The sequence below is a fragment of the Bubalus kerabau genome, chromosome 3 (genome assembly GCF_029407905.1).
Source record: "Bubalus kerabau isolate K-KA32 ecotype Philippines breed swamp buffalo chromosome 3, PCC_UOA_SB_1v2, whole genome shotgun sequence".
Lineage (NCBI taxonomy): Eukaryota > Metazoa > Chordata > Mammalia > Artiodactyla > Bovidae > Bubalus > Bubalus kerabau.
This window is the reverse complement of record NC_073626.1, coordinates 78,912,423-78,935,393: the sequence shown is the minus strand read 5'-3', so window position 1 is coordinate 78,935,393 and position 22,971 is coordinate 78,912,423. Positions and strand designations below refer to the sequence as shown.

The 22,971-nt window shown below is 37.2% G+C and overlaps 1 protein-coding gene across 7 annotated transcripts in view; it reads right to left on the bottom strand.

Moving 5' to 3' along the window:
- TLK1 (tousled like kinase 1) overlaps nt 1-22,971 on the bottom strand; it is a 180,498-nt gene that overhangs the window by 83,662 nt on the left and 73,865 nt on the right. For all 7 annotated transcript variants that reach the window (XM_055572258.1, XM_055572262.1, XM_055572261.1 and 4 more), the window contains one exon: nt 850-921. In XM_055572258.1, coding sequence (XP_055428233.1) covers nt 850-921 — 72 coding nt within the window. Of the gene's footprint in view, nt 1-849; nt 922-22,971 lie in introns of those variants that run through there.

Sequence of the window (22,971 nt, the reverse complement as noted above, 5' to 3'; positions counted from 1 at the left end):
AGAGTGTGCTAATGACCTATTGGTATTATTATCATGTGATAAATCTACACTAAACCAAGCAGAAAAAAGACTAAAATGGATCAAACAGAAATAAGTTAACACTGATGGGAAATATACATACACACACACACAAATGTTGAAAAGTAAGTGACAGAACTCTGTAATCTGAGAAGAAGTATTACAGACTTTTATTTGCAAAAAGTGAAGTTGTAGCATCAACAAATGAATGCTAATACCCAAAGAACCTCCTGTCTAAATATTTTTTAAAATGCCATCAAGAACATCATGCTCAACGTGAACTATACCATGGATCCAAATACCTACTTATAAAATTCCATGTATTTTCTTAGTGGGAAGAGTAAGTGGGTGGGAAAGGAAGGAATTTTTCAGATATTTTTAACCATGTAAAGTGAAAACCAATAGCATGAAATCCCACAAGAAATTTCAAAAAGAAAACAAAAAACGTGTATCTGTATCTCAAAAAGTAAACAAACCTTTGCTCAGGACCAAACTAAGAGGGAAGTATAACAAGAAATAGTAGAAAACGGTGAAAAACAACGTATTACAAAAATCACGTTCATCTCTTAGAATCATGAATGGCTAGCAACTGAAGAACATCTATACCATTAATATAAAAGTTCATCTACATAACCAAAGAAATTATATTTTCTTTCTAATGTCAAATAGTGTTCAGTCTAATGCTATGCTTCTAAAACAGAATAAAATGCTCCTATAAAAAACAAAGATTAACATTTAGCACAAGTATTAAAGGAAGAAAAAAATTAATTTTAAAAAAGGTGATTCCAACTTTTCCTTCAATAGCAACATATTTAAAATGAAGTTACTCACCTCTGATTCTTTGTCACTCAAAGATCCCAAGCTTCCAAAACTGTGATTAGAGCTTTCATTATTTGTTGAGGCCTGTGAAAGATTTTTTTAAAGGTAAAAATTAGGAGTAATTTTAAATGGAACATATTACAAAGTAAATAATCTATCTTTAGAATTAAAAACCTAATTCCTTTAAATAAGGAAGACAAATGAAGTAAAAATAAGAAACATTAAAAAAAAATAAACACCAACGTCATAACAATATAGCTTAGAATGTTTTATTAAATCAATAAAGTTCTGTCGTGTTTCAGGAACTGACTTCTTAGCTGATTTTTTAGATTATTAGATTCAGGAGCAAAAGAAGTGAGATGTTATTAGGATAAAAAGAGCCTTAAAATTACTTCCCAATAAAAACTAATCTAATGCTTCCTTTAACTGAAACTATTATTTGTGTTCCTTAATTCCCACCACAATCTTATCAAATTCTATTGTATCTCATCCTCACCCCTTTGCCTCTTCATATAAACAAATTGGTCAATCTTCAGTTCCTCTTTGTTTGGGATTAGTCTTTCAAAAGAATCTTATATTAATTTGACCATGTTAACTGCTTCACTGAAGAGTTTCTAAATTTCTTTTACAATATTTTGGACTGTGACAGTAATGAGCTATCTCTGTCAAATAACATTTTCTATGTTACTATATGTTTCTATGATGCTTATTATTTTGTGGACTTTTTGGAAATATTAGTACATTAGATTGATGTCTTGCAGGACTGTTTAGACCAGACTACAGCATATATGCCAAAGAGGACATATGAATGAACTTCATGGACAGGTCGGCCAGCTGATAGCTCTATGTTTCCCTTCAATCTGTAAGAGTAACTATTAATCCTCCCATTACGAGGTTGCAAACTAGCCTATAATTACGCTAGACTGACAAATTTCCAATTGATGACTGATAGGACATATTGCATATATGTCCAGGGCTATGCTGTAAAAGCTATTTTTAGCACAAAACAGTATTTGAACTAAGATTCAAGCACTATTTAGAGGAATTTATAATCTAATTAAGACAAGATTATCAAATTAGAAATAGGCAACACCATAAACAGAAATTAAAGAGTGATAAATTAGAAAGATTCAGGGCAATGGAACCAGTGGCAATGTTTCTGAGCATCCCTAAACCCCCAAACCTATGTTTACAACAAAACCAGGTGACAAGGAATCTCCATAAATCTCCCTAAAATAGTACATGGGAACAAATCACCAACAGAACCTGCACTGTATGAGAAGAAGCAGAAGGAAACAGAGTGTCTGACACATCTGAGAAGAGAGACCCCCCCCCCCCCCCAAATAGCTATAACTGGAAGGATTTCTGCATCTCCTTGAAGTCTAAAGCTGGAGCAGTTAGCCTCTATGGTCAACTGCTCTCTCACTAACAGCGTCCCAATGAGCATAAACTACTGAGCATGCAATCGGAAATGAGCACATTAAGTATAATGAATATAAAGAAATAAGAACAGTGGGGAAGAGAGCAAAGCCTCAGAAATCTTAGAAAGCAAATGCCAAACTTCTGAAGAGTTCCCAAAAACAACAGCAGAGGGAGCTCTGTAAGAAATGCCACCCTCTAAACCAAAGCAAGAAAATGATGTAGATCAATCACATGAAATTGTAAGGGGGGAAAAAAGCAAAAGACACAGAATTACATCCTGATAATAAAAGCATACCAGGAAAATTCACCCACTAAATAGATGAATTTATAACCAACCATTTCAAAATGAGCTAGAAAAATGACTCAAGACATGAAAGAATAACACAAATCAGATGTCAAAAAACTAAGAAGGTAACGGAATTCAGGAAAGTATCAGAAATTGAAAAAAAAAAAAAAAATTTTTCCCCCCCAAAAATAAAGATTAAACCTGAATGAACCCAATAGAAAATACATACAACAGATAATACAACAGAGAACAAGAAGGTAAAAAGGAGGAACAGTTTTGGAATCAAATGAACTGAAGAAATTAAAAGAGTGAGAGAAAGCAATCACTTAATAAAGTAATAAGGATCCAACATTCCAGTAACAGAAGTCTTTAAAAAACACCACTACAAGAGAACAAATTAGTAACAACTATAATTTGAAAAAACTTTTTTGAAAACAAAAACCAAAATCTGAAACTACTGACTGAAGGAGCACCACGTACACTTAAGAATTCAGCCAGAAGGCCAACATCTGATTTTCCAAAGGCAACACTTTACTTTTGTCCGAAGAAAACCAAGCAACATATTTCAGCTATTCAAGGAAAAAACTATGAATAAAATATCTTATGTTTGGTAAAATTGATTTCTCATCACATGGAAGACACAGATAAACTTATCAAAATGCCAAAAATTGGGAAACTCTGCTCCCATGATGGCAAGCAGTAACATTCTTGCTGACACAGGTTAGATAAGAAGTACATGGAATACAGTATAAAATTTAATGGCTAAATGTATACAAAATGTTTTCAAAACTATGGAATGGAAATTCATGGAAAGCACAAGCAAATTTTTACCCTATTTTCAATAATCTCTGTGGTCATTGTGATAGTACACACATTGTTGAGATGCTGTGTGTGAGATACAGAAAGGAGGAAATAAATACATAAATTAATTAAATTATTTTAAAAACATGAGATTTTTACCTTTCAAAAAAAATACACACCCCACATGCCCTGCCATGAGTAATAATAACCCAATATCTCTTATCAGAACAACATTCACACAGATAACAATAAATTCCAGGAAAAAAGTATATAAAACAACTACCTAAAGGCACCTGAGAAATCAAAAACAGGCAGAATCTGGTTAGAAGACTATATTTGGAAGGAAAAAACAGAATTGGATGGGTTTCCTATTTCTACAGCTTTTGCCTGAGAGAAGGCCCCTAGATTGAGCTGCAAAGAGCAGCTGAAATTTGAATCAAAAGATACAATCTTACTGCCTTGAAAATTGAGAGTTTGAAGCTGCCACAGTAGCTGCAAAGTGAGAAGATACACAGTGGAAAATAAAGAACCACAAAGAGAGAGAACCACAAAGAACTGTACCCATGTCTCTGGCTGGTCACTGACCTATGCAAGAGTGGAACAGATTCTAAGCATCCAGTAAGATCTGCCATCCTTCCTCTTCAGGGAGACACAGTTTAGATTTCAGTTCAGCCAAATTAACTGCTTGCAAATACAAATAATAACCAAAATACTAACACTCTCCATAAAAACACACTAAATCCCAGAGTTACTACAATGTATCATTACAGCATGCAGGATATAATACAAAATTTCTTAGCATATGAAGAAACAAGAAAATGAGACCCATACTCAAGAGAAAAGACAATCAATAGAGAACAACCACAAGGTAACCCAGATATTAAAATTAGCAGACAAAGATCTTAAAGCAGCCACCTGTAAATATGCTCAAGACAAGAAGGGAAAATAAACTTGTAACTAAATGAACAAGTTGGAAATTTCAGCAGAGAAATAAAAATGTCAAAAAGAGCCAAATGGAAATACCAAACTGAAAAATTCACTTTCTAAAATAAAAATTCACAGTATGGGTTTAACAGAGAATGGATAAAGTATTGAAGACAGATCAAAAATTAGTCCAACTAAGAAACAGAGAAAAATACTGAAAAGCAGTTATCTGCTAGACACTATTAAGTAGTCTAACACATGAATTTGGAGTCACAGAAGGAGAGAAAAAGACAAAAAAAAATTTTTTTAAGAAAAAGCCAGAAAATTCTAAACATTGGTGAAAGACATAAATTTACACACTGATGATCCCAAGCAAGATAAGTACAAAGAAAATCATATCTAGCTACATCACAGTCAAACTGCTGAAAACCAAAGTAAAAAAATCTTACCACAATGAGGTATCACCTCATACCTATTAGGGTGGCCATCATCAAAAAGACAAGAAATAACAAGTGCAGGTAAGGATGTGGAGACAAGAACTCTCCTACACTGCTGGCTGGAATGTAAACTGGTGTAGCCACTAGGGAAAACACTGTGGGGTATCCTCAGAAAAGCTCAGAACTACCACGCGCATGTGTGCACACCCAGTCATGTCCGACTCTGTGTGACCCCAAAGTAGCCTACCAGGCTTCTCTGTCCATGAGATTCTCCAGGGAGAAATATTCAAGTGGGTTGCCATTTCCTCCTCTAGGGGATCTTCCTGACCCAGAGATAGAACCCACATCTCCTGTATTAGCATGCAGATTTTTTTCTACCACTGATCCACCTGGAAAGCCTCCATATCCTTGCCAAGAACTACCATATGTTTCAGGAATTCCATTTCTGCATGTTTATCTGAAGAAAATTAAAATAGTAACTCAAAATTGTATCTGCACCTCAATGTTCACTGTAGCATTATTTACAATAGACAAGACATGGAAGCAACCTAAGTGTCTATCAACTGATGAATGGGTAAGGAAAATGTGCTGTGTGCATGTATATATATGTATATAAGAACACTAATCAGCCATTAAGAAAAAGGGAAATCTTTCCATTTGTGGCAACATAGAACCTGAAGACACTATGCTAAGGGAAATATGTCAGAGAAAGACAAATACCTTCTGATCTCACTTACGTGTGGAATCTTAAAAAAACAATAAAAATTTAAAAGCCCAAACTCAAAGATATAGAGAAGAGATTGGTGGTTTCCAGAGACAAGTGGGGGATGGGGGAGAAATGGATAAATGGGGTCAAAAAGTACAAACTTCCAGTTATAAAATAAATAAGTCTTGGGGATATAATGTACAGCATGGCAACAATAGTTAATAATATTATATTTGCATATTTGAAAGTTGCTGAGAAAGTAAATCTTAAAAATCCTCATCACAAGGAAAACAATTGTAACCATGTATGGTGATGTTAACTAGACTGTGGTGATCACTTTGCAACATACACAAATATGGAATTATTATATTGTATACATGTGATCTAATCTAAATGTAATCTTAAACATCACTTATACCTCAAAATAAAAAAAAAAAACTTACAAAAAAAAAAATCTTAAAGCAGCCAGGGAAAAAAAACACATTACATTCATGAGAACAAAAAAGGATACGACTGACAGCTAGCTTGTCACAACTGGTACTGGAAGTCAGACTTCACCTCTGGAAATGGAAGCCAGGGGAACTCTGGACTGAGACACGTAAGGCGCAGATGAGGAAAGAGAGGCCTTGGGTGCACAGCTACACACTACATGAAGACACTTGGCACCTTTCTGTGCTAAACTAGAAAGGCGGCAGCCAAACTTAAACTCTTCAGGCTGAAGATTACAGAATTTCTCTCTAGGAAAACAAACCATCGTTTAAGAGACAAGACTTACAGACACCAAGAATCAAAAATCTCTCAGAAGAAGGACCCAGTCAACTTATCCTACTGAAGTAAATCCTGCCTACTCAAACAACACTTTCAGTAAGTGTTCCAGTGCCTAACGTATAGATATGAAGAAGGCCCCATATCACCAGATATCGGAAAAATATAAACAAAAAAAATTTTTTTAAGCCCACAGGCAAAAGACAACCCAGGAAGCAGGAAAAAAAACTTCATACAAAAATAAAACTATCACTCATCTCACCCACTAGTAAAGTAATGCTCAAAATTCTCCAAGCCAGGCTTCAGCAATACGTGAACCATAAACTTCCGGATGTTCAAGCTGGTTTTAGGAAAGGCAGAGGAACCAGAGATCAAATTGCCAACATCTGCTGGATCATCGAAAAAGCAAGAGGGTTCCAGAAAAACATCTATTTCTGCTTTATTAACTATGCCAAAGCCTTTGACTGTATGGATCCCAATAAACTGTGGAAAATTCTGAAAGAGATGGGAATACCAGACCACCTGACCTGCCTCTTGAGAAACCTATATGCAGGTCAGGAAGCAACAGTTAGAACTGGACATGGAACAACAGACTGGTTCCAAATAGGAAAAGGAGTACATCAAGGCTGTATATTGTCACCCTGCTTATTTAACTTATACGCAGAGTACATCATGAGAAACGCTGGGCTGGAAGAAGCACAAGCTGGAATCAAGATTGCCAGGAGAAATATCAATAAACTCAGATACGCAGATGACACCACCCTTATGGCAGAAAGTGAAGAAGAATTAAAGAGCCTCTTGATGAAAGTGAAAGAGGAGAGTGAAAAAGTTGGCTTAAAGCTCAACATTCAGAAAACTAAGATCATGGCATCTGGTCCCATCAGTTCATGGGAAATAGATTGGGAAATAGTGGAAACAGTGGCTGACTTTATTTTTTGGGACTCCAAAATCACTGCAAATGGTGACTGCAGCCATGAAATTAAAAGACGCTTACTCCTTGGAAGGAATGTTATAACCAACCTAGATAGCATATTCAAAAGCAGAGACATTACTTTGCCAACAAAGGTCCGTCTAGTCAAGGCTATGGTTTTTCCAGTGGTCATGTATGGATGTGTGAGTTGGACTGTGAAGAAAGCTGAGCACCAAAGAACTGATGCTTTTGAACTGTGGTGCTGGAGAAGACCCTTGAGAGTCCCTTGGACTGCAAGGAGATCCAACCAGTCCATCCTAAAGGAGATCAGTCCTGGGTGTTCATTGGAAGGACTGATACTGAGGCTGAAACTCCAATACTTTGGCCACCTCATGCAAAGAGTGACTCATTGGAAAAGACTCTGATGCTGGGAGGGATTAGGGGCAGGAGAAGGGGACGACAGAGGATGAGATGGCTGGATGGCATCACCGACTCGATGGACATGAGCTTGGGTGAACTCCGGGAGTTGGTGATGGACAGGGAGGCCTGGCGTGCTGCAATTTATGGGGTCAAAGAGTCGGACACGACTGAGCGACTGAACTGAACTGAATACCCTAGTAACAGCAAACTACGAAAATGAAACATTTTAAGAACAATCCTAAAGGACTTTCCCTGGCTGTCCAGCAGTTAATACGCCACACTTCCACTGCATGGGAAGCCAGTTTCATCCCTGGTTGGAGTCTAAGATCCTGCATGCCGCACAGTGTGGTCAAAATCAAATAAATAAATAAATAACTTTTAAGCTAAAAAAAGGAGAGAGTGAACACCCACCCACCCCCACTCCTCCCTTCCCCCCCAAAAAACCCAAAACACCACTCCTGGAAATTAAAAATATGATAGCAGAAACACACAGAAAATAAACTGGATGAATTCAAAGATAAAGCTGAAGAAACCTTCCCAGGAAGAGAAAAAAATAAAAGAAAAAAAGAAAACTAGAGAATCTGTCCAAGAGGTACTGTTCCAAATAAGAGTTCCAGAAAAAAGAAAGATAACTAATGAGGTAAAATTATCAAAGAAATAATTGAAGAAACTTTTAAAGAACTAGTAAACATTAGTTTCTGGATTGGAAGGACACACTTCTGAATCACACTGGTTCAAGGAAAATCTATACCAACACACATTATAATAAATTTAAATACCAAGGATGTGAAGCTTCTAGAGAAGAATTAACAGGAAAATCTACACTGATCAGGAGGAAGAGCAGCACTGGAGTGCTCAGGAGTAACACTAGAAGCTAGAAGGCAATGGAACAATGCCTTCAAAATTCTGTTAAAATGATTTCCAACCTAGAATCCTACACCCAAACTAACAGCTAAGTGGGAAGAGGACAATACCCAAGGTCTCACATATCTGACTACTCATTTACCTTTTCTTAGGAAATGACTAGAAAATCTGCACCAACAAACAAAAGAATAAACCAAGAATGATGAAAATAGGGCATTTAAGAAACGAGCTCAAACATGGGACAGACACAGAATGAATCCCCATGATGAAAAATAAGAGTGATTCCAGGATGACAGGCACCCAGAAGACACAGAGAGTAACTAGCCTAGATTTCAGAGGCTGTAAGTAAGTAAGTAACTAGTTGCTCAGTCGTGCCCAACTCTTTGCGACCCCACGGACTGCAGCCCACCAGGTTCCTGTGTCCATGAGATTTTCCAGGCAAGGATACTGGAGTGGGTTGCCATTTCCTTCTCCAGGGGATGTTCCTGACCCAATGATCGAACCTGGGTCTCCTGCATCATGGGCAGATTCTTTACCTACTGAGCTATGGGTCAAAGGCTATGCCAGCAGAAAAATAAGATGAAAATAGGTAAATAAACATATTTGAAAAAAGACTGATAATAAGTGCTAGAGATTATATGGATGCTTACATGAATACTAATAAACTAGAGAAATAAGTCAACTCTAGGAAAAACAAAAAGTTGTACAAAAGTATTAATAGAAACATAATCATGGAATCTCAAAGCTGTGAATAAAATTTAGTCATAATATAAACAATGAAATAATGATCTAACCAAAAACTAAAATATATCTAAATTAGGATAGGGTTGTAGAAGCTTGAGGGTTGGATAATGTTAAGTGTTACACCGCATCTTTTATAAAAGGAAGTCAATAAATACCAAAAGAAACTAAAAAAACCCACGAAGAGCTGTAATAATCTTATTTAGAAATATAAACATAAAAAGGTAAAACATACGTGGTATAATAAAAAGCTACAGGTGAGAAGTACCGCCTCTATGAAGAATGAATGTAGGGTTAGAAGAATGGGGCATGCTTCATCTAATTTTCCTTACAGGCTTTTAAAGCTCTGACCCTTGTGTGTCTTTTTCCTTCTTGAGCTGTAGGAATTCTTTACATATTCTGGGTATGAATCCTCTATGATTTTCCCTTCCACTCATATATTGGTATCATTTGAACATAGCTGCATTTATCAAATGATTTCCTTTATGACTACAGCCTTTTGTGACCCATTTATGAATCTGTCATTATTCTTATTAAAGCTTTACTGTTTTTATTTTTCATCTTCAGATCTACAAATCACTTGGAAATGATTTTTCTGTGATGGCAAGCAGTGATGATCTGAGTCATTTTTTTCGCATGTGGAGATTCAGTTGATCCAGCATTACCTGTTACAAAAGGCCCCACTGTCCCCACTGCACTGCAGTGTCACCTCTGTCATGCATTAAGTTAGTGTATATGAATGGCTCTGCTACTGGACCCTATTCTCTTCCACTCGTCTATTTTCTTTCCTGTGTCACTATCACAATGCTGTAATTACATTCCTTGGTATATACCTAAGAGAACTGAAAACATGCGTCTACACGAAAATTTGTATCAGAATATTCACAGCAGCATTATTCCTGTAAAAAAAATAAAAACAACCTAAATGTCCACCAACTGCGAATGAATATACAAAATGTGAAACACATCAATATAATGAAACATCCAGTAATAAAAAGAAATGAGTAATAACACATACTATAATATTCATGAACCTTGAAAATATTCAACCAGGTGAAAAAACCTGCCACAGACATTAAACGCAATGTTCTGTATGATTGATTCCATTTACATGAAACATTCAGAAGGGGCAAATCCATAGAGACAGAAAGTAGACTAGTGGTTTCCAGGGGACAAAGAGCAGGGGAAGAAAGCAGAAAAATGAGGAATTGCTGTAAATGTTTATAGGGTTTCCTTTGAGGGTGATAAAAATATTCTGGAATTAGACAGTGGTGATGGCTGAACAACCTTGTGATATACTAGATACCACTGAAAAATACACTTTCACAGAGTCAATTTTACAGTCTATGAATTATATTGCAATACAAAAAGTTTCAAGTTGTTAAGGAAAAGAGTGTGGGGGTGAGAGCTTAACAGAATCTATAAATGATTATGTAATCATTTATACATTCAGATATACAGTAAGCACACATGTAAGCACAAACTCACAGACTTTTGACGTCTTCAAAGCAGAAAAAAATTTTTGCAAATATTCACAAGATGGTTTTTAAAACATACAAGTAACACAAGCACATAGAAAAAATTTCATTATAGAAATGTAAATTTTTCCCTCCCTGATCAGTCCTACTATACTGACAGGAAAAATATACTCATTTGAATACAGAGTTCCAAAGAACAGCAAGGAAAGATTAGAAAGCTTTCCTAAGTGATCACTGCAAAGAAATAGAAGTAAACAATAAAATGGGAAAGACTAGAGATCTCTTCAGGAAAATTAGAGATACCAAGGGAAATTTTCATGCAAAGATGGGCTCAATAAAGGACAGAAACAGTATAGACCTAATGGAAACAAAAGATATTAAGAAAAGGTGGAAAGAATACACAGAACTATACAAAAAAGATCTTTATGACCCAGAAAATCACAATGGTGTGATTACTCACCTAGTGTCAAGACATCCTGGAATGCGAAGTTAAATGGGCCTTAGGAAGCATCACTACGAATAAAGCTAGTGGAGGTGATGGAATTCCAGTTGAGCTATTTCAAATCCTATAAGATGATGCTGTTAAGTGCTGCGCTCAATATGCCAGAAAATTTGAAAAACTCAGCAGTGGTCACAGGACTGGAAAAGGTCAGTTTTCATTCCAATCCCAAAGAAATGCAATGCCAAAGAATGTTCAGACTACGATACAATTGCACTCATCTCACATGCTAGTAAAGTCATGTTCAAAATTCTCCAAGCCAGGCTTCAACAGTACATAAACCATGAACTTCCAGATGCTCAAGCTGGATTTAGAAAAGGCAGAGGAACCAGAGATCAAATTGCCAATATCCACTGGATCATCAAAAAAGCAAGAGAGTTCCAGAAAAACATCTATTTCTGCTTTATTAACTATGCCAAAGCCTTTGACTGCATGGATCACAATAAACTGTGGAAAATTCTGAAAGATATGAAAATACCAGACCATCTGACCTGCCTCCTGAGAAATCTGTATGCAGGTCAAGAAACAACAGTTAGAACTGGACATGGAACAATGGACTGGTTTCAAATGGGGAAAGGAGTACATCAATGCTGTATATTGTCACCCTGCTTATTTACCTTATATGCAGAGTACATCATGAGAAACGCTGGGCTGGAAGAAGCACAAGCCAGTATCAAGATTCCCAGGAGAAATATCAATAACCTCAGATATGCAGATGACACCACCCTTACGGTAGAAAGCGAAGAAGAACTGAAGAGCCTCTCAATGAAAACTGAAGAGGAGAGTAAAAAAGTTGGCTTAAAACTCAACATTCAGAAAACTAAGATCATGGCAGCCGGTCCCATCACTTCATGGCAAATAGATGGGGAAACAATGGAAACAGCAACAGACTTTATTTTGGGGGGCTCCAAAATGACTGCAGATGGTGACTGCAGCCATGAAATTTAAAGATGCTTACTCCTTGGAAGAAAAGCTATGACCAACCTAGATAGCATATTAAAAAGCAGAGATATTACTTTGCCAACAAAGGTCCATATAGTCAAGGCTATGGTTTTTCCAGTAGTCAGGTATGGATGTGAGAGTTGGACCATAAAGAAAGCTGAGCACTGAAGAACTGATGCTTCTGAACTGTGGTACTGAAGACCCTTAAGAGTCCCTTGGACTGCAAGGAGATCCAACCAGTCCATTCTAAAGGAAATCAGTCCTGAATATTTATTGGAAGGACTGATGCTGAAGCTGAAACTCCAGTACTTTGGCCACCTGATGTGAAGAGCTGACCCATTTGAAGAGACCCTGATGCTGGGAAAGATTGAGAGCAGGAGGAGAAGGGGATGACAGAGGATGAGATGGTTGGATGGCATCACCGACTTGATGGACATGAGTTTGAGTAAACTCTGGGAGTTGGTGATGGACAGGAAGGCCTGGCGTGCTGCAGTCCACGGGATAGCAAAGAGTCAGACACGACTGAGCGACTAAAGTGAACTGAACTGACACTGAGGTAACCACTTTTTAAAAAAAATGTTTTCAATTCAAATTTTCAACAGGCAATGCAAGCTACTTCAGTTCATTTTTTATCATCTAAGACTTTATGTCTCCACTAACAAATTAAATATACGTTCATTGATTTCTCCCTTCTTATTCAAAAGGTAATTGTCCTTCATTGCTTTCTTTTCTGTTAATACACATTGGAAAAACTTCAAATCAACATGTAGATAGCTTCATTTCCCATTTTTCTTTGCTACTTCCTTTCTTTCAAACAGGTGCGGAGTTTCCACTATACAGTATACTACTACATTTCAATAATTCTTTATGGACCTTGCAATGAAAGAAGAAGAATTTAGCTCACTGGCATCACAGCTTCTCCTGCTTCCTGATATATTTTTATTTTCAAAGTATCTTCAAAGATACTTTAAATAATAAACTTTCTTATTCTTTAAATTGTGTGTAACTCCTTACTATGTAATATAAGAAAATAAATCTTTACATTGGCTCTTTATCCCACAATGGTAGATACACTATACATTAGTATAGTTTATAGCATGTACATTTACTTTCTACCTATAATTCTGCAACAGAGCCACAAACTCATGCCACAAGGATGTGGGGCAAGTAAAAGAAACAGGTGAAGCAATCTTGGGATTAAGAGAAAAGAAGTAGCATATGATAGAACTTAAGTTCTCTCTCTTCTAGTGTTTGTTATCAGCTATGAACACTGAATTAACAAATGATAAATTCTTGATGCTACAAGAACTACAGGATTAGGTTCCTGCAAGGTTCTCATCACAATTTCACCAACCGATCAATACATAACCTTGTTTCATATACAAGTGTGCTTCTGGTTAAAGACACTTTATTTAATATATACTGTCACACTGACCACATGGCAAACAACAGTATAATTCATGCCTGAATGAAGCTAATCTAACAAGCATATTTTCTTCCTAAGGCACATCACAGTCTTCTTGTGCTTAGAACATTACACAACACTTTACTACAACCCTGAGGGGCTATTTTAAACAGGAAAACTACCAATAAAAAGCACAAAAATGTGGAGAAATATGGCATCAAGTAAACTGAGAAAATAACAACTTGTTTATAGTATAAGAGCTTAAAATATAGGCAGAGTGTCACTTTGTTTAGCCTCAGGTGACTCAAATTTTTCACCACTCTACATATGTGCCGGCCCTTGAATGGCCAGCAAAAGCAATGGAAGTTTTGGTTTTGAAGTTACAAATAAATTTTAGCAAATATGTGAATTTGTAATAATAGAATCTTTGAATGAAGAGTACTGATTGTTGTGTGTATGATCATATTGTACAAATTCTATGGCCTTGCTCTTTTATATATTTTTGAACAAAATCCAAAAGAACTATATTAAAACCCCTCAATATAGCTCTACTTTAATAAATTCAACATATACTTTTGGAACTGTTTGATATATAAAAGTTCTTCACTGTCATATCTTTCTTCCTGGTGGCTCAGACAGTAAAGAATTCACCTGCAATGGGAAATCGGAGACCTGGGTTTAATCCCTGGGTTAGCAAGATAACCTGGAGGAGGGCATAGCAACCCACTCCAATATTCTTGCCTGGAGAATCCACATGGACAGAGGAGCCTGGCGGGCTACAGTCCATGGGGTCACAAAGAGTTGGACACAACTAAACAACTAAGCACAGCACAGCACAATCCTTAAATAGTATCTACCTCTGTTCCATTCAGGCTTTTCGAGACTGTTTCATCTGATACTCATTCATACATTCAAAGGGATTCCCTGTTGGTTCAGATAGTAAAGAATCTGCCTGAAATGCAGGTGACCTGGGTCAGGAAGATCCCCTGAAGAAGGGAATGGCTACCCACTCCACTATTCTTGCCTGGAGAATCCCATGGACAGAGGAGCCTGATAGGCTACAGCCCATGGAATCACAAAGAATTGGACACAACTAAGCAACTAACACTTTCACACATTCAGAAATAACTATTGAGGGCCTTACAATTGTCGTAGATGCTAGGGATATAATAGGAAAAGACTTAGATTCAAGTGCTCATGAAGTTCACACTATAAGAAGCGAAACAGACAATAAACAAACATTAAGAAACCAGTAACTAGTTGAGAAGAACTAAAGAACCTTATGATGAAAGTGAAAGTGGAGAGTGAAAAAGTTGGCTTAAAGCTCAACATTCAGAAAACGAAGATCATGGCATCCAGTCCCATCACTTTATGGGAAATAGATGGGGAAACAGTGGAAACAGTGTCAGACTTTATTTTGGGGGGCTCCAAAATCACTGCAGATGGTGACTGCAGCCATGAAATTAAAAGACGCTTGCTCCTTGGAAGGCAAGTTATGACCAACCTAGATAGCATATTCAAAAGCAGAGACATTACTTTGCCAACAAAGGTCCGTCTAGTCAAGGCTATGGTTTTTCCAGTGGTCATATACGGATGTGAGAGTTGGACTGTGAAGAAAGCTGAGCGTCAAAGAATTGATGCTTTTGAACTGTGGTGTTGGAGAAGACCCTTGAGAGTCCCTTGGACTGCAAAGGAGATCCAACCAGTCCATTCTAAAGGAGATCAGTCCTGGGATTTCTTTGGAAGGAATGATGCTAAAGTGGAAACTGCAGTACTTTGGCCACCTCATGCGAAGAGTTGACTCATTGGAAAAGACTCTGATGCTGGGAGGGACTGCGGGCAGGAGAAGGGGATGACAGAGGATGAGATGGCTGGATGGCATCACCGACTCGATGGACATGAGTTTGGGTGAACTCCGGGAGTCGGTGATGGACAGGGAGGCCTGGTGTGCTGCAAATCATGGGGTCGCAAAGAGTCAGACACGACTGAGCAACTGAACTGAAGAAACCAGTAAGTACTTCTTAAAAACTAAGTGGAGGAAGGAAGAGTGGTATAGGAATATCATACACAGAGCATCATAGAATGCCTATGTAAAGAGGTGACATTTGAGCAGAAACCTGAAGTTAGGTAAGTGTATTTGAGCCAACTGGCAAATAAACCAGTTTGAGTGCAGTATTGGGACAGTTAGTCAAATAGGGTAGTCTAGAGCTAGATCAGAAGATCTACTATGACCATTTCATTTTAACTGTGATGGTAAGTCTTCGGAAGGGTCTGAAGTTGAGGAGATACTAATCTCAAATTTGTATTTGATTCTACTGTCTTTTACTTTATGATTATCTGAAATATTTTCTTTCGGGTCAACTCCAGTCTTTGTCATTTTGGGGGTATGTTTCTTGTCAACTGCCTAAAGATAGATTCTCATTTTTTTTTATCATAATATACACTTGGCTTTACTTCTACTATATTGTATAAAAGCAGGTAAAAATGTTTCCTCTTTCTTCCTCATATTTATTAGACTAAGTTTCTTTTTGTTCTTCCTCCTATACCCCATCATAGTAAAAGTTCTATGTATAGTATCTCTGCTCTTCTGCTTACTACTTTCTTACTTTCAGGAAACATATAACCCTAAAAATCAAATCTTAATGAACTATTCTATATTCCTAGATGATTTTCTTATCTTTCTCCCTCATTCCTCTTCTCTCAGAGCATGATCATTATCAGAAATTTGATTCTTCAAATAGGTTTATTTCTACATTACAAACTCCTGGTGTTGCTATTATTAAAATCTGACTCGTATTAACAATGCATTTCACAGGCACGTTATCACTATCAATTCAAATAAAAAACACTGTAAGAGTCATTGCTCACCACTATCTGACATCCTGTAAGGTTCTGTTGTTTGTTATTGTCTATTTGCTAAGCCGTGTCTGACTCTTTTGATACCCCATGGACTGTAGCCTGCCAGGCTCCTCTGTCCATGCGAAATCCCAGGTAAGAATACTGGAGTGGGTTGCCATTTTCTCCTCCAGGGGATCTTCCTAACCCAGGCATCGAATCCACATCTCCTGCAGTGGCAGGCGGGTTCTTCACCACTGAGCCACCAGGGAAGCCCTCTCTAATCTTTACCTGTACTATTAAATTTAAGTAAGTATTTTTAAAATACAAGCTTATCCCCCAAAGAACAACAAAACCAACATTAGTCCAGTATCATCATCCAACATACACTCCACACTCCAATTTTCCGTTGTCTCAAAAATGTCCTTTAAAATTGTTTTTCTTCCAATCCAAGAAGAAATCAGGATCTAGAGTCACACACTGCATTTGGCTAATAAGTCTCTTTTGTCTCATCCGACTTAGAATGGTCCCTCTACTTCTGTTTGCTCTTCATGGCACTGGCCACCAGGATGCCCCAGGGGTATTTCCTCATGATTAAATTCAAATCAAACTTTTCTGCAATGAAAACTAGAAGTGATCAGTGTTATTCCTATTACATCACCCTCGAGATGCACATGTCAAGCTCTCTGTGACATGACTAGTGCAAAGCTTAACCTTATTTACTATGGTGGTAATCAACACATCTTTCTACTTTAAAGGCACATTTGCTCTTTTATAATTAATAACTAATCTATAGGGTGGAGAAGGGAATGAAAAACCACTTCAGTATTCTTGCACTGAGAACCCCATGAACAGTATAAAAAGGCAGAAAGATATTACACAGAAAGATGAGCCCCCCAGGATGGTAGGTGTCCAATATGCTACTGGGAAAGACTAGAGAAATAGTTCCAAAGAATGAAGAGGCTGGGCCAAAGCAGAAAGGACGCCCAGCTGTGGATGTGACTGGGGATAAAAGTAAAGTCTGATGCTATAAAGAACAATATTGCATAGGTACCTGGAATGTTAGGTCCATGAATCAAGGTAAACTGGAAGTGGTCAAACAGGAGATGGCAAGAGTGAGCATCAACAAATAGGAATCAGTGAACTAAAAAGGATGGAAACGGGTAAATTTTATTTAGATGACCATTATATCTACAACTGTGGGCAAGATCACTTGGAAGGAATGGAGTAGGCTCATAGCCAACAGGAGTCCAAAATGCAGTACTTAGTGCAATCTCAAAAATGACAGAATGATCTTGGTTCGTTTCAAAGGCAAACCATTCAGCATCACAGTAATCCAAGCCTATGCCCCAAAAACTAATGCCAAAGAAGCTGAAGTTAAACGATTCTATAAGGACCTATGAGACCTTCTAGAACCAATGCCCAAAATGTTCTTTTCATGATAGGGACTGGAATGCAAAACTAGGAAGTCAAGAGATACCTGGAGTACCAGGCAAGTTTGGCCTTGGAGTACAAAATGAAGCAGGGCAAAGGCTAATAGAGTTTTGCCAAGAAAACACACTGGTCATAGCAAACACCTTCTTCCAACAACACAAGAGATGACTCTACACATCGACATCACCAGATGGTCAATACTGAAACCAGATTGATTATATTCTTTGCAGCCAAAGGTGGAGAAGCTCTATACAGTCAGCAAAGACAAGACCTGGAGCAGACTGTGGCTCGGATCATCAGCTCCTTATTACAAAATTCAGGCTCACATTGAAGAAAGCAGGAAAAACCACTAGGCTACTCAGGTATGATCTAAATCAAATCCTGTATGATTACAGTGGAGATGAAGAATAGATTCAAGGGATTAGATCTGGTAGACAGAATCCCTGAAGAACTATGGACAGGTTTGTAACACTGCACAGGAGGCAGTGATCAAAACCATCCCCAAGAAAAAGAAATGCAAGAAGACAAAGTGGTTGCCTGAGGAGGCCTTACAAATAGCTGAGAAAAGAAGAAAAAAAAATAGGCAAAGGAGAAAGAGAAAGATAAACCCAACTGAATGCTGAGTTCCAAAGAATAGCAAGGAGAGATGAGAAAGCAGCCTTAAGTAAACAATTCAAAGAAAGAGAGAAAAACAGCAGAATGGGAAAGACTAGAGATTTCTTCAAGAAAAAGAGATACCAAAGGAACATTTCATGCAAAGATGGGCACAATAAAAGACAGAAACAGCAAGGACCTAGCAGAAGCAGAAGAGATTAAGAAGAGTTGGCAAGAATACACAGAAGAACTATACAAAAAAGGTCTTAATGACCCAGATAACCACAATGGGGTGGTCACTCACCTACAGCCAGACATCCTACAGTGTAAAGTCAAGTGGGCCTTAGGAAGCATTATTACAAACAAAGCTAGTGGAGGTGATGGAATGCCAGTTGAGCTACTTCAAATCCTAAAAGACGATTCTATGAAAGTGCTGTACTCAATACGCTAGCAAATTTGGAAAACTCAGCAGTGACCACAGGATTGGAAAAGGTCAGGTTTCATTCCAGTCCCAAAGAAAGATAACACCAAAGAATGTTCAAATTACCATACAATTGCATTCATTTAACATGCTAGCAAGATTATGCTCAAAATCCTTCAAGCTAGGCTTCAGCAGTACGTCAATCAAGAACTTTCAGATGTACAAGCTGGGTTTAGAAAAGGCAGAGGAACCAGAGATCAAACTGCCAACATCTGAAGGATTACAGAAAAAACAAGGGAGTTTCAGAAAAACATCTACTTCTGCTTCACTGACTATACTAAAGCATTTGACTGTGTGGATCACAACAAACTGGAAAATTCTTAAAGAGTTGGCAACAGCTGACCATCTTACTTGCCTCCTGAGAAACCTGTGTGCTGGACAAGAACCAACAGTTAGTACTGGACATGGAACAAAGGGCTGGTTCAAAATTGGGGAAAGGAGCATGTCAAGGCTGTATATTGTTATCCAGCTTATTTCACTTCTATGCAGAGTATGTCATGTGAAATGCCGGGCTGGATGAATCAAGCTGGAATCAAGATTGCCAAAAGAAATAACAACGATCTCAGATATGCAGATGATACCACTCTAATGGCAGAAAGTGAAGAGGAACAGAAGAGCCCCTTGATGAAGGCGAAACAGGAGAGTGAAAAAGCTGGCTTAAAATTCAACATTCAAAAAACAAAGATAATGGCATCAGGTCCCATCACTTCATGGCAAACAGATGGGGGAAAATGGAAACAGTGACAGATTTTATTCTCTTGAGCTCTAAAATCACTGCACATGGTGACTGTGATCATGAAATTAAAAGACGCCTGTTCCTGGGAAGAGAAGCAATGACAAACCTAGACAGCATATTAAAAGGCAGAGGCAAAGGTCCGTATAGTCAAAGCTATGGTTCCTCCAACAGTCATATAACAATGTGAGAGTTGGACCATAAAGAAGGCTGAGCGCTGAAGAACTGATGTTTTTGAACTGGTGTTAGAGAAGATACGAGAGTCCTTTGGACTGCAAGATCAAACCAGTCAATCGAAAAGGAAATCAGTCCTGCACATTCACTGGAAGGACTGATGCTGAAGCTCCAATACTTTGACCACCTGATGCGAACAGATGATTCACTGGCAAAGTCCCTGTCTGTGAAAGACTGAGGGCAAGAGAAAGCGGCGACAGACAGTAGGATGGTTGGACTGGATGGCATAAGTAATTCAATGAACGTGAGTTTGAGCAAACCCTGGGAAATAGTGAAGGACAGGGAAGCCAGGTTGCTACAGTTCATGAGATCACAGAGAGTTCTGACAGGACTTGGCAACTGAACAATAGGGTGAAACTTTGAAACCCTGTAAAACGCTGTTCTCCAAAACGTTTTACTAAATGGTTTTAGCATCCATTGGTGATCCTTAACTTAATCAGTACTGGGAAACACTGTGTTGATTTTCTGAGTCTATATTCTTCCTACATTAGCTGACACTCTTCTAAGAGATTGCCACATAACATTAAGCATACCTAGCTTGGTTCCTCGGAGTAGGCAATGGCACCCCACTCCAGTACTCTTGACTGGCAAATCCCATGGACGGAGGAGCCTGGTGGGCTGCAGTCCATGGGGTCGCTAGGAGTCGGACACGACTGAGCAACTTCACTTTCACTTTTCACTTTCATGCATTGGAGAAGGAAATAGCAACCCACTCCAGTGTTCTCGCATGGAGAATCCCAGGGATGGGGGAGCCTGGTGGGCTGCCGTCTCTGGGGTCGCACAGAGTCGGACACGACTGAAGTGACTTAGCAGCACCAGCAGCAGCTTGGTTCCTAAGTACCAGGCCCCACTAAAATGAAGTAAGGTTCCTTGAAAAGGTCTGTTTACAGTTTGGGGTTTTTTTTTTAATCGAAGAAAAACTGCTTTACAGTGTTAAGTTTCTACTAAACAGCAACATAAATCAGCCATAGGTCTGTTCACATTTATCACAGAGACCACAGTGATACTTGAAAGAGATGATAGAGATGTGTATATACGCATGAGCACAAAATTGACAAAAATGCTTATATTTCTTAAATCTAGATAGAGAGTATATAAGTATTCTTGTAAAATTTTTCCAATTTTTCTATAAGTATAGTATTACTTTTCAAAGTAAAAAGTTGTTTCAAAAAGGTGGGGGAGGGGGGTGGGCAGAGGCGACCATGCAGGAATGCATAAATACCAGTTAGAGAGAGAACAGAAATAAATGATTAAAGAGTTTCATCATAAAACTAAAAACAGAACATGTAACTTTTTTTTTTAACATATAACCTTTAAAACATCAGGAAAAACTGCACCTGTCCAATGGAAAGCAAGGAGTGGAAGGGAATGAAAGTCAAGAAGATATCAATTAGAAGGTATCAACCAATAGATGGCAGAACCAAGTCAGAAAATAAAAATAATTATAATAGGTGTAACAGACTGAATCCACCATTTGAGAAAAATGCTCATTTTCCATCCAAAAGAGGAGACATACTGTCTATAAGAAACACAATTAAAAATAATAAAAAAAAAACATACCTAAGACAAATATGAACCAAAACAAAGCCAAGGACAGTACTTAAGATCTAAAAAAACAAGTATTTTCTAAAAAATAATTATGTAGCCATGAAAAGAACCAAAAAAGATATATGCATGTAAAAAGGTAGCATCAAAATACATCAAGCCAAAACTGATAAACAACAAGCTGAAATGCATACCTCAATAATCACAATTAAAGATTTAAAAATACGACAATACAAGGAGATCTCCAAGATCTGAACTAATACAATTAGAAGCTATTAGATATGAAATGTTTATAAAACAGAGCACATTTCAGCACTGATGTCACACAAACTGTATTTTCAAAAAACAATGCAAAAATTTAATTCTATAACAAAAGAAGAGCTCAAAATAACTAAACTTAAGAGGAGTGAATATACAAATGTTTATAGCAAGTGTATTTGTAATCCTTAAAATACTTAAAATAACCTAGATGCTCTTTATCTAGTAGAAATGGATTTTAAAAAAAATTGTGGTTTATTTTTACACACTACAGTATAAAAAACAGATAACCAACAAGGACCTACTCCATAGCAGAGGGAACTATACTCAGTATCTTGTAATAATCTATAATGGAAATGAATCTAAAGAAAATATACATATATGTGTGCATGTATAACTGAATTCACTTTGCTGTACACCTGACACACAACACTGTAAATCAACTATATTTTAATAAAAATTTAAAAAACAAATGTATCAATATATCAATATTTTATACAATAGAACACTATTTAACAATAAAAATTAACTATTGATAATATTACAACAATGGATGAATCTCAAAGGAATGCATTTTTCTAAGATAAAAGAAGTCGGAATCTAAGGTTACATATTTATAATACTGACTCCATTTGTATGACAGGCTTGCAAAGGCAAAACTATAAAAACAGTAAATAAATCAGTGGTTACCAGAGGCAACCTAAAGGACAGAGTACAAAAGGGCACGGGGGAATATTCTGAAAACTATATTACATCCTAATTGTGGTGGAGGTTACACAATTTTATGCATTCACAAAACTTACAGCACAAGTTACTTAAAATCCACACATTTTATTGTATATTAATTATGTTGCCATATGAATAATCTAACTCATTCAACTCAACAGCTGGAAGAAGAGCCACAGAGCAAATCCAACAAGTAAATTATGATGACAGAAATCAATGGGGAAAATAAACTGAAACAGATTAAAACCAAATTCTTTGAAACAGTTACTTAATTAGAGCTCTGGCAGGAATGAACAGAAAAGCAGAATCTGAAAGAATAAACAGAAATGAATAAGAATTGAGATTTTTTTAAAGTGTTATAACTATCCACTAATAAGTCTGAAAAGCTTAACTGAAATAGATTAATTAAACTAACTAATATTAATGAAATTTAAATGATAATGAAAGACCTTTCTTCACAACAAACCCCAGGACAAGACAGTTTTACAGGTAAACGTCTACTCATCTTCCCATGAACATTTTCTACCATATATACGATGTTGAAAAAATTAAAAACAGCAAGAAAATAGTTCACTTTATGGGGCTAGTGTGATACTGTTTTATAAAACAGACAAGGTGGTGTGATGAAAATGTTCTATATCTTAAAAGGATGTGGATTACTACAAGTGTATACATTTGTCAAAACTCACTAAAA